At 33.5% G+C, this 16,750-nt stretch overlaps 1 protein-coding gene across 1 annotated transcript in view; it reads left to right on the top strand.

The window, feature by feature from the left end:
- Positions 1 to 286: 286 nt before the first annotated feature.
- Positions 287 to 16,750, top strand: part of LOC140063309 (uncharacterized) — a 47,004-nt gene continuing 30,540 nt past the window's right edge. Inside the window, exons 1-2 of the mRNA XM_072109817.1 lie at positions 287 to 456; positions 12,606 to 12,667. Of these exons, the coding sequence (XP_071965918.1) occupies positions 393 to 456; positions 12,606 to 12,667 (126 nt within the window). The 5' untranslated portion in view covers positions 287 to 392. The remainder of the gene's footprint in view (positions 457 to 12,605; positions 12,668 to 16,750) is intronic.

The following is a 16,750-nucleotide window of genomic DNA, read 5'->3' as shown; positions in this document are numbered from 1 at the left end:
TACTTCAACCACTAAAATGAATAACAGAGCACAAAAATTGTTAATACATTATACTAATTATTATATATTAGTTCTGAAAAGAAATGTTGAATTTCTCGACGTTTCGATCAATGCTTTGATCGTCCTCAACATTTTGATTTCCGGCCCCATGCAAACCTTCAAACAATATACAAAAATTGGTATGATGTTTTTAATTTTGTATTTGTCGCCCTCATACAACTATTATAAACGTAAAAACTAAAATCAGACGACGACACGGCGAAAAAGGATCTACTGACCATTTCGAGCGGGCAGAAAACGGCGTGATCTCCCTGTACGATTCAAAGCAAATTTTGTCTGCGGCTTTCAGCGTGGCTAACATAGCTGATGATAACTGTTGTTTGGAGATTTCTATGGCTGATTTTGAGAAAGACAGAAATAATGAGATCTTATTTGGGAACATAACTTTTTCTCAACGTAAGTTTTGAGCATTTATTTGTAGGATTGAACACGAAAACTTCAAGAAGGCTAGGCTAGCCTAGCCGCCTAGGCTAGAGCGTGGTGTACCTTGACGCTGAGTGTAACCTTGAATTGTATTGAGATTCCTACCACCTGAATTAAAATTGTAAAATGTTGTGTTGATAAGTATAAGAGGCCTAAATCATTTAACATTAGCCTAGGGCCTAGGCCTAGCTAGTTAGGATACAACTGAGAGAGTCTGTTGTGTGGTGTAAAACTATCTTGTTTGCAGATCAATCAGTAAATTAAAGACAAAGTGTTTTGTGTTGATTTTGCTGTAGTGTACTGTCACACCAAAATCAGTCCGGGCCAAAATCGACGGTCCGGCGGACCAGTTTTGGCTGCCAAAATCAGTCCGGGGGACCATTTATGGCTGCCAAAACCTGTCCGGCCGGACCAATTTTGGCCGCCAAAACTGGTCCGGCCTGGATAAAATCGGTCCGGGCAGTAGGACTGTTTTTGGCCGCCAAATATGGTCCGGTCTTACAAATATGGTGTGCAAAATGAGTCATAATGTATATATCATTAAAAAAAGGCCATGATTAGTCATTATATTGAAAACTATGGGGTTTTATTTGTTATTTTAATATTATAAATTAAACCTGTTTTTTTTATTATCATTATTATGCACTTGTCAATTGTATGACTCACTATACGACCCCCGGGAGAGGTGCGTCATGGGTGCGTCATTTACAAATAATTACTGACGCAGGGGTGCGTCAAAAAACCTAGATGGTACGTCACATAAATGAACAAGGTGTGTCAATGTCCGTCACTTTACCACCCACCATATCATAAACAACATGGTCACAGTGCGTCAAAATGGGTGCGTCATGGTCACCTAAAGGTAAGTCACCTTTTTGACGCACGGGTGCGTCATGGTATTCAAAAGTATGACGCACATCGGACAAATGACGCACCTCTCCCGGGGGTCGTATAGTGGGTCATACAATTGACAAGTGCATTAGTAGTAACTCATCAATAATTAGTACTAATTGTTAGGCTTTTTGTATACAATATGTATCTCTGCCTGTTTTTAATCCATTTTGTTCTTTTTTAACATCTTCGTTTCCCCATGATGTTAAAAACAATTTAATTTATTAATTATTTATGGTTAATCAATCAATATATCAATTCAATACAATTATTATAAAACAATTATCCAATATTGATTAGGCTGAGGAAGGAAAAAGGCCTCAATCATAAATAAAATCTAGCTGGCAATATCAGCATCTCATACCCGTTCATGTGAGTGTGTGGCAGGCCGAAATATTGAGTGAACACCTAAGTCATGTTTTTAGATAAAATACATTTATTTATAGTATTTATCCGACAAGATAACTTACTAATATAATATATATCATGGAATATTTATCTAGCCATAAACAACTTAAAACCGCATCATAGGCCTAGTAATTCAATTAAAATCGACAGAAGAAAAGCCCGGACCGATTTTGGCAGTGGCGGACTGCTTTTGGCCACAATTTTAGAGCCAAAACTGGTCCGGCTGGACCGATTTTGGCCCCGGACCATATTTATCGTGACATTACTACAACTAGCAGATTTAATATGCCTACTTCTACTACTACTAGCTAGGCTAGGCTAATACAGGTAGCCTGCCTGAGCCTAGCTAGAGGGAAACAAATAAGCCACGCTGCAGAAACTAGGCCCCTAAATAGGCCTAAATAGGGTATTGCTAAACCCCGCAAACCCCAAAAAAACATAGCAAACCCCATCGAACCAACATAAAAGTGATTGAATCATGTAGTGTACAACCCACTGGGTATATCCATGTAAAAAAAATATTAAATTTCTACTGTTAACTACTTATTTTTGGGGTAAAACATCATTTTTTGATCAAAAATGATTGCTAATTTTTAACCAAAAAATGATGTTTTATCCCCAAAAATAAGTAGTTAACAGTAGAAATTTAATAATTTATATACCCAGTGGGTCGTACACTACATTATTCAATCACTTTTATGTTGGTTCGGTGGGGTTTGCTATGGTTTTTTGGAGGTTTGTGGGGTTTAGCAATCATTTTTGACCAAAAAATGTTTTCCTCAAAAATAAGTTGTTAACAGTAGAAATTAAATTTTTTTTTTACATTGATATACCCAGTGGGTTGTACACTACAATCATGATTTAATCACTTTTATGTTGGTTCGATGGGGTTTGCTATATTTTTTTGGAGGTTTGCGGGGTTTGCGGTGTTTAGCAATACCCCCTAAATAGACAAATGGAAATGAAAATTCCGGCTTCTTCTATTGTGCAACAAGCTTCAAATCACAACGTGGTGGCTTTTTCTTTTCATGGCGTACCAAGAAGCTATAACACTCACTCTCAGAAATGTGTGCGTAGAATGGATTGGTTGTTTGAAGTGATGCGTAAAAAGGGGAACAGACGATCGGGACCACGGACGATCGGGCGATCGTCTTATGTGTTGGGCCAGTTGGTCCTGATTGTCCAGTATTTTCAGAACTATGTTGGGCCCGATCGTCTTACCAGTTGGTCCCGATCTTCTTAGCGTTGGGCCCAAGCGTCATAGCGTTGGGTCCGATAGTCTTTTGTGTTATATAAAATAATGTGCCGCATTTCATTCCTAGTGCTTAGTGTCAACGTGCTTTTCTTGCGTAAATTAAGATTTTAATTAAAAAGTTTTGTGCCTAATCGTCTTATTCATTTGGCCCGATCGTCCGGGCCCGCTCGTCCGTGGTCCCGATCATCTGATAACCTGTAAAAAACCTACTGACATTGATTCGGGTACATTACCATCATCGCGTTTGAAAAATAAATTTTCTACGAGTTGAGGCGTCAGATAATCAAGACCGTGGATGATTGAGAAAATATGTTTGGGCCCACTGAATAAGACTAACTTTATCATTACCCACAAATGACAAATTTAACAGGCCTAACCATTAAATAATAAACATAGCTTTAGCATACCTTTAAATAATATTTTCCACTTTAACAAAATGGATGATTCGGCATAAAGAATTATGATCGGGCAGATAGCATTACAATCAACATAAATGCAGGATGATGATCTTACAAACTTGGCCTAAATGCCTGTTCTACTGTGAATTGCTCTATACTGATAATAACACCAAGAGAGTTTGCATAGTACTCAATATGAATGTACATTTTACAAACATTGTAACTTCAGCACTATTTGGATTTTCAAACATATTGTTTTAAAATATTAATCACTTCCTTAGTATCATTAAACACCTCATAAATTATATCAGTTTATTTCATGCAGCTTACCTGGATAAACCAACAATAGACTGTGTACTTCCGGGGTAGAGCTCTGATACGAAAAGATATTTAAAATGTAGTACTACAGTAACCACAGTTTTTCTAGTTTGTTTCAATGTAGAAGATTATACAGCTTGCTAAATATTGCATCAGGTTAAGGAGGAAACAAAAGTAGTTACTGCAGTTTAATAATTTTGACGCAGGCCTAAAGCTCTGTCTACACTATCAAATTAGTTCGACAAAAAAGTGTGATGTGCCCAAATATGGTAGTGATGTGCCCAAATATGGTAATGATATGCCCAAATATGGTAATGATATGCCCAAATATGGTAGTGATGTGCCCAAATATGGTAGTGATGTGCCCAAATATGGTAGTGATGTGTTCAAATATGGTAGTGATATGCCCAAATATTTGTACCTTTTATATTGTTATACACATTTTTATATTTGTAAAACGAGCAATGAATTTCCGAAAGGATTAATAAAAGAGAATTTGAATATGGTAGGGATATGACATCATCATGTCAATATTTGGGCACATCACATTTTTTATGTGTCTTTTGTCACATAAAGTTTGATAGTGTAGACAGAGCTTTTGTTTTTATACCTATTAGTTAGCACTGTATCGGGTCCCTTGATTTTAATGTATCAGTTATGATAATGATTAAATAAAATAATGTGAGATTGAATACTGCAAGCTTTGTATTAAAGTATAGTGTATGCCTATAAAATGAGGTGAGTGTTACTTAGCCAATCACAATGCATTTCATACCAAATGCTGCATGACATTTTAAAGCAATAAGAAATGCCTTTAAACATAAATTATTGTTTAGTTAGCATTTCTTCTAGACATGATAATGATATTCCTGGTTATTGTTGACAATAAGGTTGTGTTCAGACTGTGGCATTAATATACACTAGTGATATTAGCTAGTAGATTTCATTGTCAGATTGGTTAATCATATAGTCACAGTACAGTACCTACTTGTCATTTCAAGGTATGCTACTACACAGCAGAAAAGTAAAGTCCTGTACTATTCAATACCCTACTGTATAATCAATAATCTAAAGTATTATTTTAATGACATAGTGATACTGCAGTAAATACAGAGATTACTGTGGTAGGCCTACTACAAAGGACTGCCAACTGGTACTGTAGGTTAGTTATTATTATTACTACAGCATTACCTAACCATCCATCTTCTCAGAATACAGTAGCTACTAAACTATTTATATACTATAGTGCCTACAAAAATATTCAGATTTAGTTATGTTTTTGGTGTGTTTATTATTATTGCATTAATACAAAATGCTGTTTAAATTGGAGCCATAGAGTTCTGCGTTTCGTAGCTAGAAAACGTTCAACCTGCCTGAGTCACTCCAAGGCCACCAATGGTTTGAAATTGGCTTATTGAAGTAGTCATTTTAAAACTTAATAATTTTCAATAAAAACAAACTAAAATTTCAAAAGATCACTAAATATTTGTTATAAACAATTTATTTATTCTACAACAATTGTAACAGTTTAAGTTAAAAAAAAATCAAGCTAAGATACATAATTTGATAGAAACAAATATAGATATCCTTAGTAGCACTGAACGCATTTTTGTGACGTCACACCGCAGAACTTTATGAAAAATCAAGATAAAATGTCGAACAATCCTAACCATTGGGTTTTTTTAATTATTTGTTTGTTTTTTATGTTAATTCTGTACACCTTTGGCTAAATTAGGAATGGAACTTGATACACTACAGTATCATAATTTGTGTTTTTTGTTATGTTACAACTTACACTACAGTAATTCTGTACATTTAAATATTGCTGTTTAGTTAACAAACACTACCACTGTGGAGGCCTAAATATATCCAGGTACCGATCTAACCAGTAAGTTGTATTATTACTTGATATCGATTGGTTTATTTGTTCGAAGGTTGTTAGCAATTAAGTGACGAACTTAGAATCCTTCATTAGCTACTCACTGAATAACATTCTAAAGAGTATTGATTTTAAAGAGCAATACAATGGTAAAAATTGACTCTTCCTTAATGTTTCAAGATTACACTGAGCAAAGCGGAAAAAAAAACCTGTATACAATAGAAATCCTTAGGGGACACCTTTAATTTAAGGCCCAAAAAAGTGTCCCTTAAAAACTAATTCTCCATAGCTCAAGAACAAATAAATGTCTACATTATTATAAATATCAAGGAAACAAAAATATATAAAAAACCTACGCCGCATACTCACGTTGTTAAAACAATAGCTTCATCCATGTACCATGTAGATTGGATGAAGGAAGAGAAAATTCATGAATACGTAATGGAGGTGTCCCCTGAGCATAGGTTGGTTTCACGAGAAAATGTCCCCTGAACAGGAGTAGTTCAACTTTACCTACAGTACAGTACATCTCTGCTGAAATGGGTTACAAACTACTGTACTGTGATCCTGATCTCTCATTTTCTGTGTCCGAAACCCAAATGTCAACAAATGTGTCCATTACTTTAAATATTGTACTAACTAGATACTACTGTATTACTAATTTTTTGTTTTTAAATTGAAATCTAGAAATTTTCTTATTTTATACTTTACCAAACCTTCTAAAAAATCTTCAAAAATGAACCACTCAACTATTATAGCAAGCAGACAAATATTTTGGTTAATTAATTCTACAAAAAGTTGGATTTCAAGTATATTAAGGGAGGATGTGGATAGAGGCGCATGTCACCTGTTCATCCCTTTCTTTTCGCTGTTTTTATGTTATGTTTTGTGCAGTGATAAATAAAATAAAAAAAATATTGGTGAATGAAACCATAAAATACCTTTTCTAAAAATTGCAACTAGTGAGCAAACATTACCCAGGGGTTTCGTTAGTAGCCGGCAACCGGCGCATTCGACCGTCTACTTTGACATTTTCGCCGGCTACTTTCTGTCTACCTAGGCCAGCTCCCGGCGCGAGTACTTTTATTAATCAAGAACAATACGTACGTCTTTGTTGTATTTATTACGTTCTTGCGATTAAGACTAAGAGGTAAATTTGGTATTGATATAATGTCGACAACACATCTACAATGTATAGAAATACCAGAATTGTTGAAGTAAGCCAACTTTGAAATGAGCTAGAAAGCAAACAAAAAATGATATATCTCCAATTTTTTTATATTATGTAAATATCGTGTAGGAGATAATTTTCACAAAATTTCATCTAAAAAAAATTTGTCCCACAAGGTCAAATCCTAGGTCAAATGGAATAGAATAAGTTATACATCTTTTTAAATAGTTCTATCTCAAAAGTAAATAGAAGATTTGGATAGCTTTAACAATTAGCTTTCCAAAGATACCCGTCACCACAAAATCCGTCCACACGTTACCGAGATGCAGTCATTTAAGTATAGCCCGCCGCGTCGATTTTGCGCAAAATCGCGAAGAAACGATGGCACGTAGCGCGCGAACCGTTGGTCGCATGGCGCTCAAATTAAAAATGTCAGGTTTTTTAGCTAAAATAACCCAAAAACCAAATTTGAGCAAATTTGAAGAAAGTAGGGTTTAAAATGTCATTTTTTTTTGTGTGATTTGGTATGGAATGACCCTTAACTGTATCATATAGTTAATATGATGCATTAGAAATCAAACTTTTATGATCTTTTAGATTAATAATTAGACACCAAAGTCATTTTTTCATAGTATATTTATTTTCAGAGTAATTGATAATCAAAAATTGTTTACTAGGCCTAGTGAAGAAAAATAGCACGTCAAAGAAATCGCGCGCATAGTAACGTATCGTGGAAAGCAAAATACTGCTCTGGGACGCGTGCCTCTCCGACTCCCTAATAATAGACCTAGCCTAGGCCCTATATTATTATTATTAATAATATATATTGAACTTCCTAACGTCATAAAATAGGAACCACGCATTTTAAATTAATAAAGTACATAACAAATGGGAGTAAAATAATTGCTAAATACGTCGGGCCAAAAAAGTTTCGTGCGTTTATATGTTGTTTTTGTTATGCTATTTTTTTGTAATTAGTATTTTTTTTTAAACACAAATATGCAGGGTTTTTTTTCTCAAATATTTAGTATACATAAATGCAATAAAAATAAATATATTTATTTCAAATTAAGCATATATTTATGTGTCTGTAAACTAGTTTAAATGACCTATATAGCTCTAGAAAGCCAGAGCTTAAAACCTTAATGCAACCCCTGATTACCTATTTTTTTAAATTTACAACCAGCAAACATTAGCTAGCATTACAAATATTAAAAAGCGAATATTTACACTACTACTACTGTACTAGCAAATTGCTACTTTTCTAAATTACAAACAGCCAAACGTTAGATAGTTTTGAAATTTTCAACTATCAATTATTTAAAAAAAACGATTACTAACTTACTAGGAAATTGTTTTCTAGGGTGTATTTTTAACCCTGATTTATGGGCATGTTTTCAGGTTTATTTTTAGGAAAGGTGACAGTACTATAGTATACCTTGTACAAATAATGCGTCTTTGTTACATTCACATTGTAATACACTATATTGATACCAAGTAACACAATAGAATCTTTCCAAGTACTAGATATACAGTATAAATTTGCATGATTTCTTTGTCAAAAATATTCAAATACCAGAAATAGGAATGTCTGCAATAAAATGAAAAAAAAAAGACATGCATTTTTAAATACTTTTTAATGTATTTTTATTAAGTTTAGTGTAGTTTACACTACGTATCTGAAATCTACAGTAGTTATTTGTCACAGGACTGTTTTGTTACGCTATATGACTATTTTATCTATTTGATGATGGCCTTGAGCTAGTTCCACAAAACTACAATGTCAAATGATAAAATGTTGTTTCTCAAATTTGCAATGATATTGATGATCAGCATTTTAGTTAAATGAATTTACTTTTGGACACACCTAATCTCAGGGGATCTACTATAAGATGACATCATTAGATCATGAGCGAAAAGCCTCCATTAAAACAAAAATATATATATTTTTTCAATGTAATACTACTGTAATAACTGTTTTCTGCTGCAGTCAGTGCCTGAAATAACTACCACAGTTAATCAAGTACCACACCTCACAAAGTGTTACATTACATGCCATGATCTTTTAATAGTGCAGTATGTTTATTTACCATATTACTGCAATATTTGTTAATGTATAATTATAAAGAGGAAATAGCTGCAAATGAAATTAGCTTATTGTCCGCTTATCTCATGAAAACATTATCAATCATTTTTTGAAGAAATCAAACAAAACAAATATCTTGATAACAAAAATACAGTATATTATTGATATGATTTTAAGGAGAGAAGTTGTCGGTCCTACAGCGGCCCTTTGTTCGCACACTGAGCTGGTCTTTTTAAGTCCCTAGCGGAAGACGCAATCAAATTATGTGTCTTTTCCTGTCTGTCGGTTCTTCCTTTTCCTGTAAAGCTCCCCGAGTCATTTAAACCTCTACAAGTCCGTGCTTTGATGATGTCAGGTCATATAGTCAGTTAAGTAAGTTGTGTAATCTGATGTAAGATATATTTGTTGTATGTTTACTTTTTGGATTGACCTACAGGTCATAAAACCTTGTAATAAAAACATCGTTTATGTTAGGTATTAATTTTGACTGATAGCTTTTTTAATGAAAAATGTTTATTTATAATTATGATTATTCTGCAATTGTTGGGTGAGGTACATAAAGGTGTTATTACACTTACAGTATGTTTAAAATAGTAACTGTAATAAAAAGAGGCTAAATCATGCTACCAAATGTGTTCCCACCTAAACTAGTATCAAACTAGTTTAACAAAGAAAGTGTGATGTATCCAAATATAGGTGTATGTCCAAATGTGGTACTTATGTAATCATGTCCAGATTTTGGCACATCACATTTTTTTGTCACATAAAGTTTGATATAGACTTGCCCCAAGTCTGTATTCATTGTCTTTTTTTAAATTTGTTTTATTTCGATTTTTGTCTGAAAATACAGACTTGTGAAACACGTATAGAAATCGATTTGCAGACCGCAAATATCCGATAAGAATGACGTACATCATACCGTATTTGGCTATATGGGGGGCGTTATGTAAATATGGATTTCGAATCAACCAATGATCATTTTGTTTCAAAATGAAAAAGATTGAGTACGTACAGTTATAAATGTACGATCGAGACTGAACAACTGTTGAAATATAAAATCGTGTTGCCAAGTTGTTTTGTTTAATGATTGTTTAGTCCTAGCCTAGGCCTCCTTCGTAGGCCTACTCAACTCGTACGTATGACCTGCCAAATAAAACACCAATAAGGTACATGCCACCACCGGCACACAACCAGACTATAGTACACCACTACACAGAACAGCACAGGGTCTGGGTGGGAATTAAATCAAATTATCTCTGCATGATATTAAATGATCCATTCAATGTTTGATTTGCGGAGAAGCTAGCCTATCATATCAAGACGAGTTTTCATGTTCTCGGGAAAAATCCCATCAAATGTTTACCAGACTACTAGGCATATAAAATCATTTCTAGCCTTCAGAAATTGTCATCAATGTACCCAAAGTACACATTGTCTAAACGTAACATAACGCATGCGCATCATCTTAGTTGTTGAGTCTTTTAAATTCTGAAATATGAATAGTAAAACGGCGTACGGGTGAGTAGCCAATGGCATTCGGCTGAATAATCTGGATAAAACTGGATAATCGTATGCACCAAGAATTCTTGGTGTCAAACCATGTGACTTGTGCGTGCTTCCCCAGAGTATCCAAACTGTAGTAATACACGTATGAAGCGCCATATGTGCAAAAATATTTATATTTTTACTAATATTAAGACGAAACTCCGTCAGGAGCCCAGACTAAGTTTGATAGTGTAGAGTATACAGAGCTTAAGGAATACTGTACATTGTTTAAATCTCTTAATGGTATTGATTGTGTTTTGTAAATTATTGTTTACCGTACTGTAGTTATTGAACTAATTATTGAATTCTAGAGAGCATACTGTGTATATTAGTAAAGGGTTATGCTGTGTGTGAGTATAGAACCAGTGAGCAAAACCAACCATCCAACCCCATGTTACTTACTGACACACCATCTTGTTTTTGTAAGTAACCCCTCATGAAACGTCACAAAATAAACATGAATATTCATTAGTCATATCCATACAGTAAGGTGTGATGTAACGATTGACCTAACTACAATTCGATAATGCAAACGCTTTCTGTCGGGTCGTTTGTGACTGTGGTCGAGTAGATTAGACTATGGCCTTCGCATGTCGATGTATGAAGTTCGAATCACATGAGCAACTTCTTTTTACTTTATAGTGACAGAAGAGATCATTTAGAGGGTTAGGTTTAGTTATATTATGAAGTAGTGCGGCTATCTTTCACATAAGGAGTCCGCAACTTAGGTACGAATATAAATTGCAGCCAGGCCTCTATCCCGGGGCTTTTTATAATTAAGGGGTGTACAGTAGTTGTTATGTTCTGGTATTATCAGTGGCTACAGTAATCTGTACCACAGTATTACTAAACCCTGACTTTTTAGCTGCAGTTAATAATAATAGGAAATAGTAACCTATTAATTAAACTCATCAAGGCCTCAAGCTATCCTGACATTTGACCTTTGTACTTGCTCTTAAAAATGGTTATTAATTAAAAGAGACAAAACCATTAATTTATTATATCTACTGATACACCATTTAAATTTAATAAATTACTGTGCTAACAAATAAATAATAATTCCACCCACAAATTTTCTCTGAATTTTGGACCTACGCCCCCTGAGACTACAGTACATTAATAACTTTTACAGATCTAAAATGAACTGTGTTTATTAATTAAACAAAATGCACTTTACTACATAATGCTGAAGTTCTTCCTCATTGTCCAAGTACTATAAACCAGGTGCAATATTTAATTTGATTTACAGTATCATCTTTGTAGTTTCCATATTACCAACATAATTCATAAAACTATGGAAGGAATGAAATAATGCATCTTTAAAGATAGTTGAAAATGGATTTTACTTGTTTTACTTTTATTATAATAAGACCAATTATGGTAAGGGGGGGGGGGGGGGTAGGCATTATATATATTTTCAAATCACAACATGAATCAAACCTATTTTTTATTTATTATTTAAGATAATATTGACTTCGCAATTATTATTAATTTAAAATTATTATTTTTGAAAATATCATTTTATTGAGCAATATTTAATACTATGTTTTTCTGCCCTCTCCTGGTGGAGAGATGATTTTTGTTGGCTTATTGTCAACATTTTTTATACCATATTGGCAACAATTGGTCTAGACTCTAAATTCAACAAACCCATTTTCAGTGAACCTGTGCTGAATATAATCCAGGCACATTTTGGCTAATTTCTCCATGGCTAAGTTTAAGTTTAAGTCTAGCCATGCTACTACATGCTAACCAAAATATCCTTCTATTAGCCCATGGGCTAGATAAAATATGTACCAATTCACATTACCAGTATAATTTCTACATCTGGACTAGTAATATCATACTTGAGCAACCTATTGTTGGCAAAAAACAATGACAGGCTAGCCAATAATATCCTTTTATTAGCCCATGGGCTAGTAAGAAAATATGCACTAACTCCCACTAGTACCAGTACAATTTCTACATCTGGACAAGTAAAACTCGTAGTTACCCAACCAAGTCTGGTTACAAACAATATAAAGTGTAGCAACATGCAGTAAAGTACCAACCTGATATTCAATACAGTATAAAATATTTTGTGTTGAATCTGTTCATTGGAATTACTGTTTTCTGTCTTGATGATAGTGGATAATTCATTAAATCTGATTTTTGTCTTTTTCGTTTTACAGAAGACTTGCTGTGGGCTTATAAAAATTTAGCTTTGAACCACCATCCAGACAGGACCACTGAGGTAAGATCTTTACATAGTTAATTTTAAGTCCTTCTTTCTCCTAAAATGTCTTTCTACATATGCTTTTGATACCATGTATTAACCAGAGACATTAATCTAAGCACTGCTCCCCATATCCTAAGTGTATGTCGGGGATAAAGGTTCTACCTTCCTTTACCCAGTAAGAACCGCACCCCTCCCACAACTTAACTTATTGATACTGATTTGACATCCAATAAAGTCCAATAAGGTAACCTTAGTTAAGGATGAATTTGTTCAATCAAGTGTCCCTCCTCCCCCTGAAATAATATTATATTGCTGCCCATTAATTTCACTAAAATAGCGTTTATTTCCGTCTTGATAGTTTAGTTACAGCCAACTTTCTCTTTCTGTTCGTTGATCATTGTTTAATTCAGTGCTCTTTATTCACCCATTTTAAAATTTATTTGAAGGCCTTTTCACCCAGCATAATTTATTTTCTCCCACTCTACAAATGTGAAACTTGTAAAGTTCTCTTTCTAAAACTTGTGTTGTCAAAACATTGCCTTCTATGTTGTAACTTACAGTATAGATTAAAAGCAAATCTGTATATATAATAACTATAACTTACAAACCAAAGTCATCTTTATTTGCAGGAAAAAAAGCCAGTTTTCTATTTGTAATGCTTCTCAAAGAATGTAGGTGAAAAGGAGTGATTTTACAGACGTTATTGTCTGCAATATGTCTTGAGTTTTAGTCTTAGAAGAATCACCTCCCATTACAATATATTGTAGAGTGGGAAGGCGCTTCTACAGGGTACACTGATTATATTGTGATAGTTTTAATTCAGCAATCAGACGTTGTCACTTGGCAGCATAACAATTATACTTATTATTGGAGCAATGGCAGTATACTGTACATACAATACCCATATTTTCCCCCAATTGATTGTAGGTATGTTTTTATGTCACCAATACTTGACTCTATAATAAAATCAATTCCACTTGTTGTTCTCTCATTTTCCATCTAAAAATTGACCACTATGGCTTCTGGTGGGGGGGGGGGGGGGGGAAGGGGAATATGAATAGCAAGCTCTCTCCCCCACCCAGGCAATGGCACCCAGGCGATGGAATGATATGAACGAGAACACTGGGATAATCCCTAATATCATCTTCGCTGTGTTGCGTGATGGAATACAGTTACTTGACTAAGTAAGATCCTCGTGTTGATTGTACATCAAAAACAGATACTAATAGTAAAGCCCCTCTTAAAAAAACCCAAACCATTATTGTTGTACTGTGGGAACAAAAATTCTTTTGATGTTTTATAGCAACCCATCCCTTAGCATTTGTTTATTTTTCAATTATGCGACATATTTATGCTTGTTGTGTCTGTGCTTTATCTATTGTGTGTGCTTATTGAACGAAAGCCACATTAGCATATTCTAAATAAACATCATACTACTATTTATTGTACCTGGGAAATTCCAAACTCTTTTTTTTATTGGCTGGATAGGATTTTATGTACATTTACAGTATAAATCACAATTTAATAAATCATAATCGTAATTTACCAGTTTATATCCTGTATTGCACAACTGAGAATAATTTCAATTTGATCAAGTGATTTACAGTACACGTTTTGGTATAGAAATTAAAACCCGAAAATTAGCTTATTTGTTTAAAGCTGATCATACCCACATCACCGAGCAAAAATAATGTTTCTTAGTAAAGTATTATTCATGTAATGAATTTTTAAAGATATACTGTCCCCCTAAAAAATATGCCTTTTTTAAAAAATGTCACATATATTAGTTATTCACTTCGACCAAAAACTTAATCGAAAAAAAAAATTTTTACCTGAAAAAAAGTGTAATTCAAAGCCAAAAATACTTAAATTGTCTGTCAGGCAATGGTTTTTGGTTAAAATTAACCGTTTCTTTTGTCATTTTATAAGTGAAATAATTATTTTTTTGGGGGGTTTTTGAATAACTTTATTAAAACTGCAAACTGGCGTATTTAAAATCTGATTTTATAAATCTTAATTGTTCATGTTTTTGGGAGAGAATAAATCTTTAAAGAAACAAGGCCAACAGCCATTAAGTCGCGTGCTACAATGCATAGTGATACCGGACCGACAGACAAACAGACCGACAGACAGACAGACCGACAGACAGACGGACCGACCGACATAGTGAACTATACTGACCGAAATTACTGAACATGTTTAAAAATGTTGAAATGTTTAAAAACATTTATATTTTTTTAATTTACACGTGCGTAGCCTGTCACTTTTGACGTGCTCGTATAACGTAATTTCGAGTTGAAAAGTAAGTCAAGAAAACAGAAATCGGGCAAGAAGAGTGCGCAATAACATTTAACGCGCAGTGCGCGCGCAAAAATCTGCGCACTCATGGCAATTTTGTAAACGCTTAAAATTGCCTGAAACGTACTCTTATTTCATCGAAAATAAATTTTTCGAAAATTTTAAGCGCGCTTACGCATGCGTTACATGCGCTACGCACGTAATTGTATTGCCATATGATGATTTATGCCCTGAAATTTATGAGTACCAAATTTTATTTAACTGTGATTCATGGTTGTTAAGATATGATTACAAACGTGATTTCGTTAAATCGTGCGTAGACCACGTCATTTTTTATTGCGCACCGTGAAAACATAACCACATCGATTCCTGGCCATAAGGAATATTCTGTGAAAAATTGACTTAGCTAGATTAAACTGATATCAAGATAAGGTCATAAAGCGATAAAACGCATAGTGATACCGGACCGACAGACAGACAGACAGACCGACAGACAGACCGACAGACAGACAGACCGACCGACATAGTGAACTATAGAGTCGCTTCCACGCGACTAAAAATTAGCAGAAATTTTGAATACATGACTAACATTTTAATAGCAGTTACTGTTTTGTTTTTATCAACTATAATACACCATAAAGATTTCAATGCACTCTAAAAATACATTTGAACAATGATATATTAATATGAAATTAGATTAGCAACAATAAAAACAATTATGTTATTGCATACTATATTGTGCAGTGCATTACTAATGGTAATGATTTGCTTATTGAATACCTAGTCATGCGTGACAACACTCAAGTACAGGGATTGATCAGTTACTAGTTAGTACTGTTAGTACAGTACTGTATCTGTATTGGACTAAATTATTCAAATGGAGACTAACTGCTGTTGTCAATATCGGTACACCAACCAAGGACAACCCTGTCATAAGTGAAACACACAACAGTGTTTTTATAATCCTAATGATATTATTTTTATTATTTCCAATTTCTAGAGACCATTGTGTTAACATTTTGACACTATAGATTATACCCATTGCATCCTCCTTGTATGTTTAACTTTCAACTTACCTAGAGAATAGCAATACTAATTGATTGACATTTTATACTAGAAATAACTAATAAATTGTATCTTTTGGATCTGTTTGACTCACAAAATGGATAATGAATAAAGTGAATAAGTTAACAGTTAAGCATAAAATATACAGTATCCTTCATATAAATGTGATAATTATTTATATAAAATGGGGAGTTGATTATATTAATATTATATATTATATTTAAAAAAAACAAATCCAATCAAACTTTAAGGAAAATTAATTGCATTTTGAAAAACTGTTCTCACCCATTATATACACAATGAATTTATTAACAAATTGGTGAGAGTTACACCACCACGTTTAAAATCATTTGTCCAAACATAATTCATTTTTTTACAGTAATTCAGTATTTTAAATATTGCAATGTCCTTTTTTCCAGTAGTTTAAATGTATTTTTAATATATTCTAATGTATTTTATCTCGTCCATTTTTACATGGCAAATAGTCAAGTCAAGTATCATTTATTATCATTTGTTTTAAGAAAAAACATAGAAATTCTGTATAATGAAAAGTTTAGTTTATAATAATTAATACTTAATAACATAATTAATTATATCCCCATTGCAGAAAAATAAAATGTACCTTTAGATTGTTGCTTAGTAATATGCTTTTTTAGTTTAAAATTTGGAAATTCCTGGTCTTCCAAATGGTCCCTATTTGGAAGACATAAATTGTTATTGCATGGTTTTAAATTT

The sequence above is a fragment of the Antedon mediterranea genome, chromosome 1, assembly GCF_964355755.1.
Source record: "Antedon mediterranea chromosome 1, ecAntMedi1.1, whole genome shotgun sequence".
Classification (NCBI taxonomy): Eukaryota; Metazoa; Echinodermata; class Crinoidea; order Comatulida; family Antedonidae; genus Antedon; species Antedon mediterranea.
This window is presented reverse-complemented; position numbering and strand designations above follow the sequence as displayed.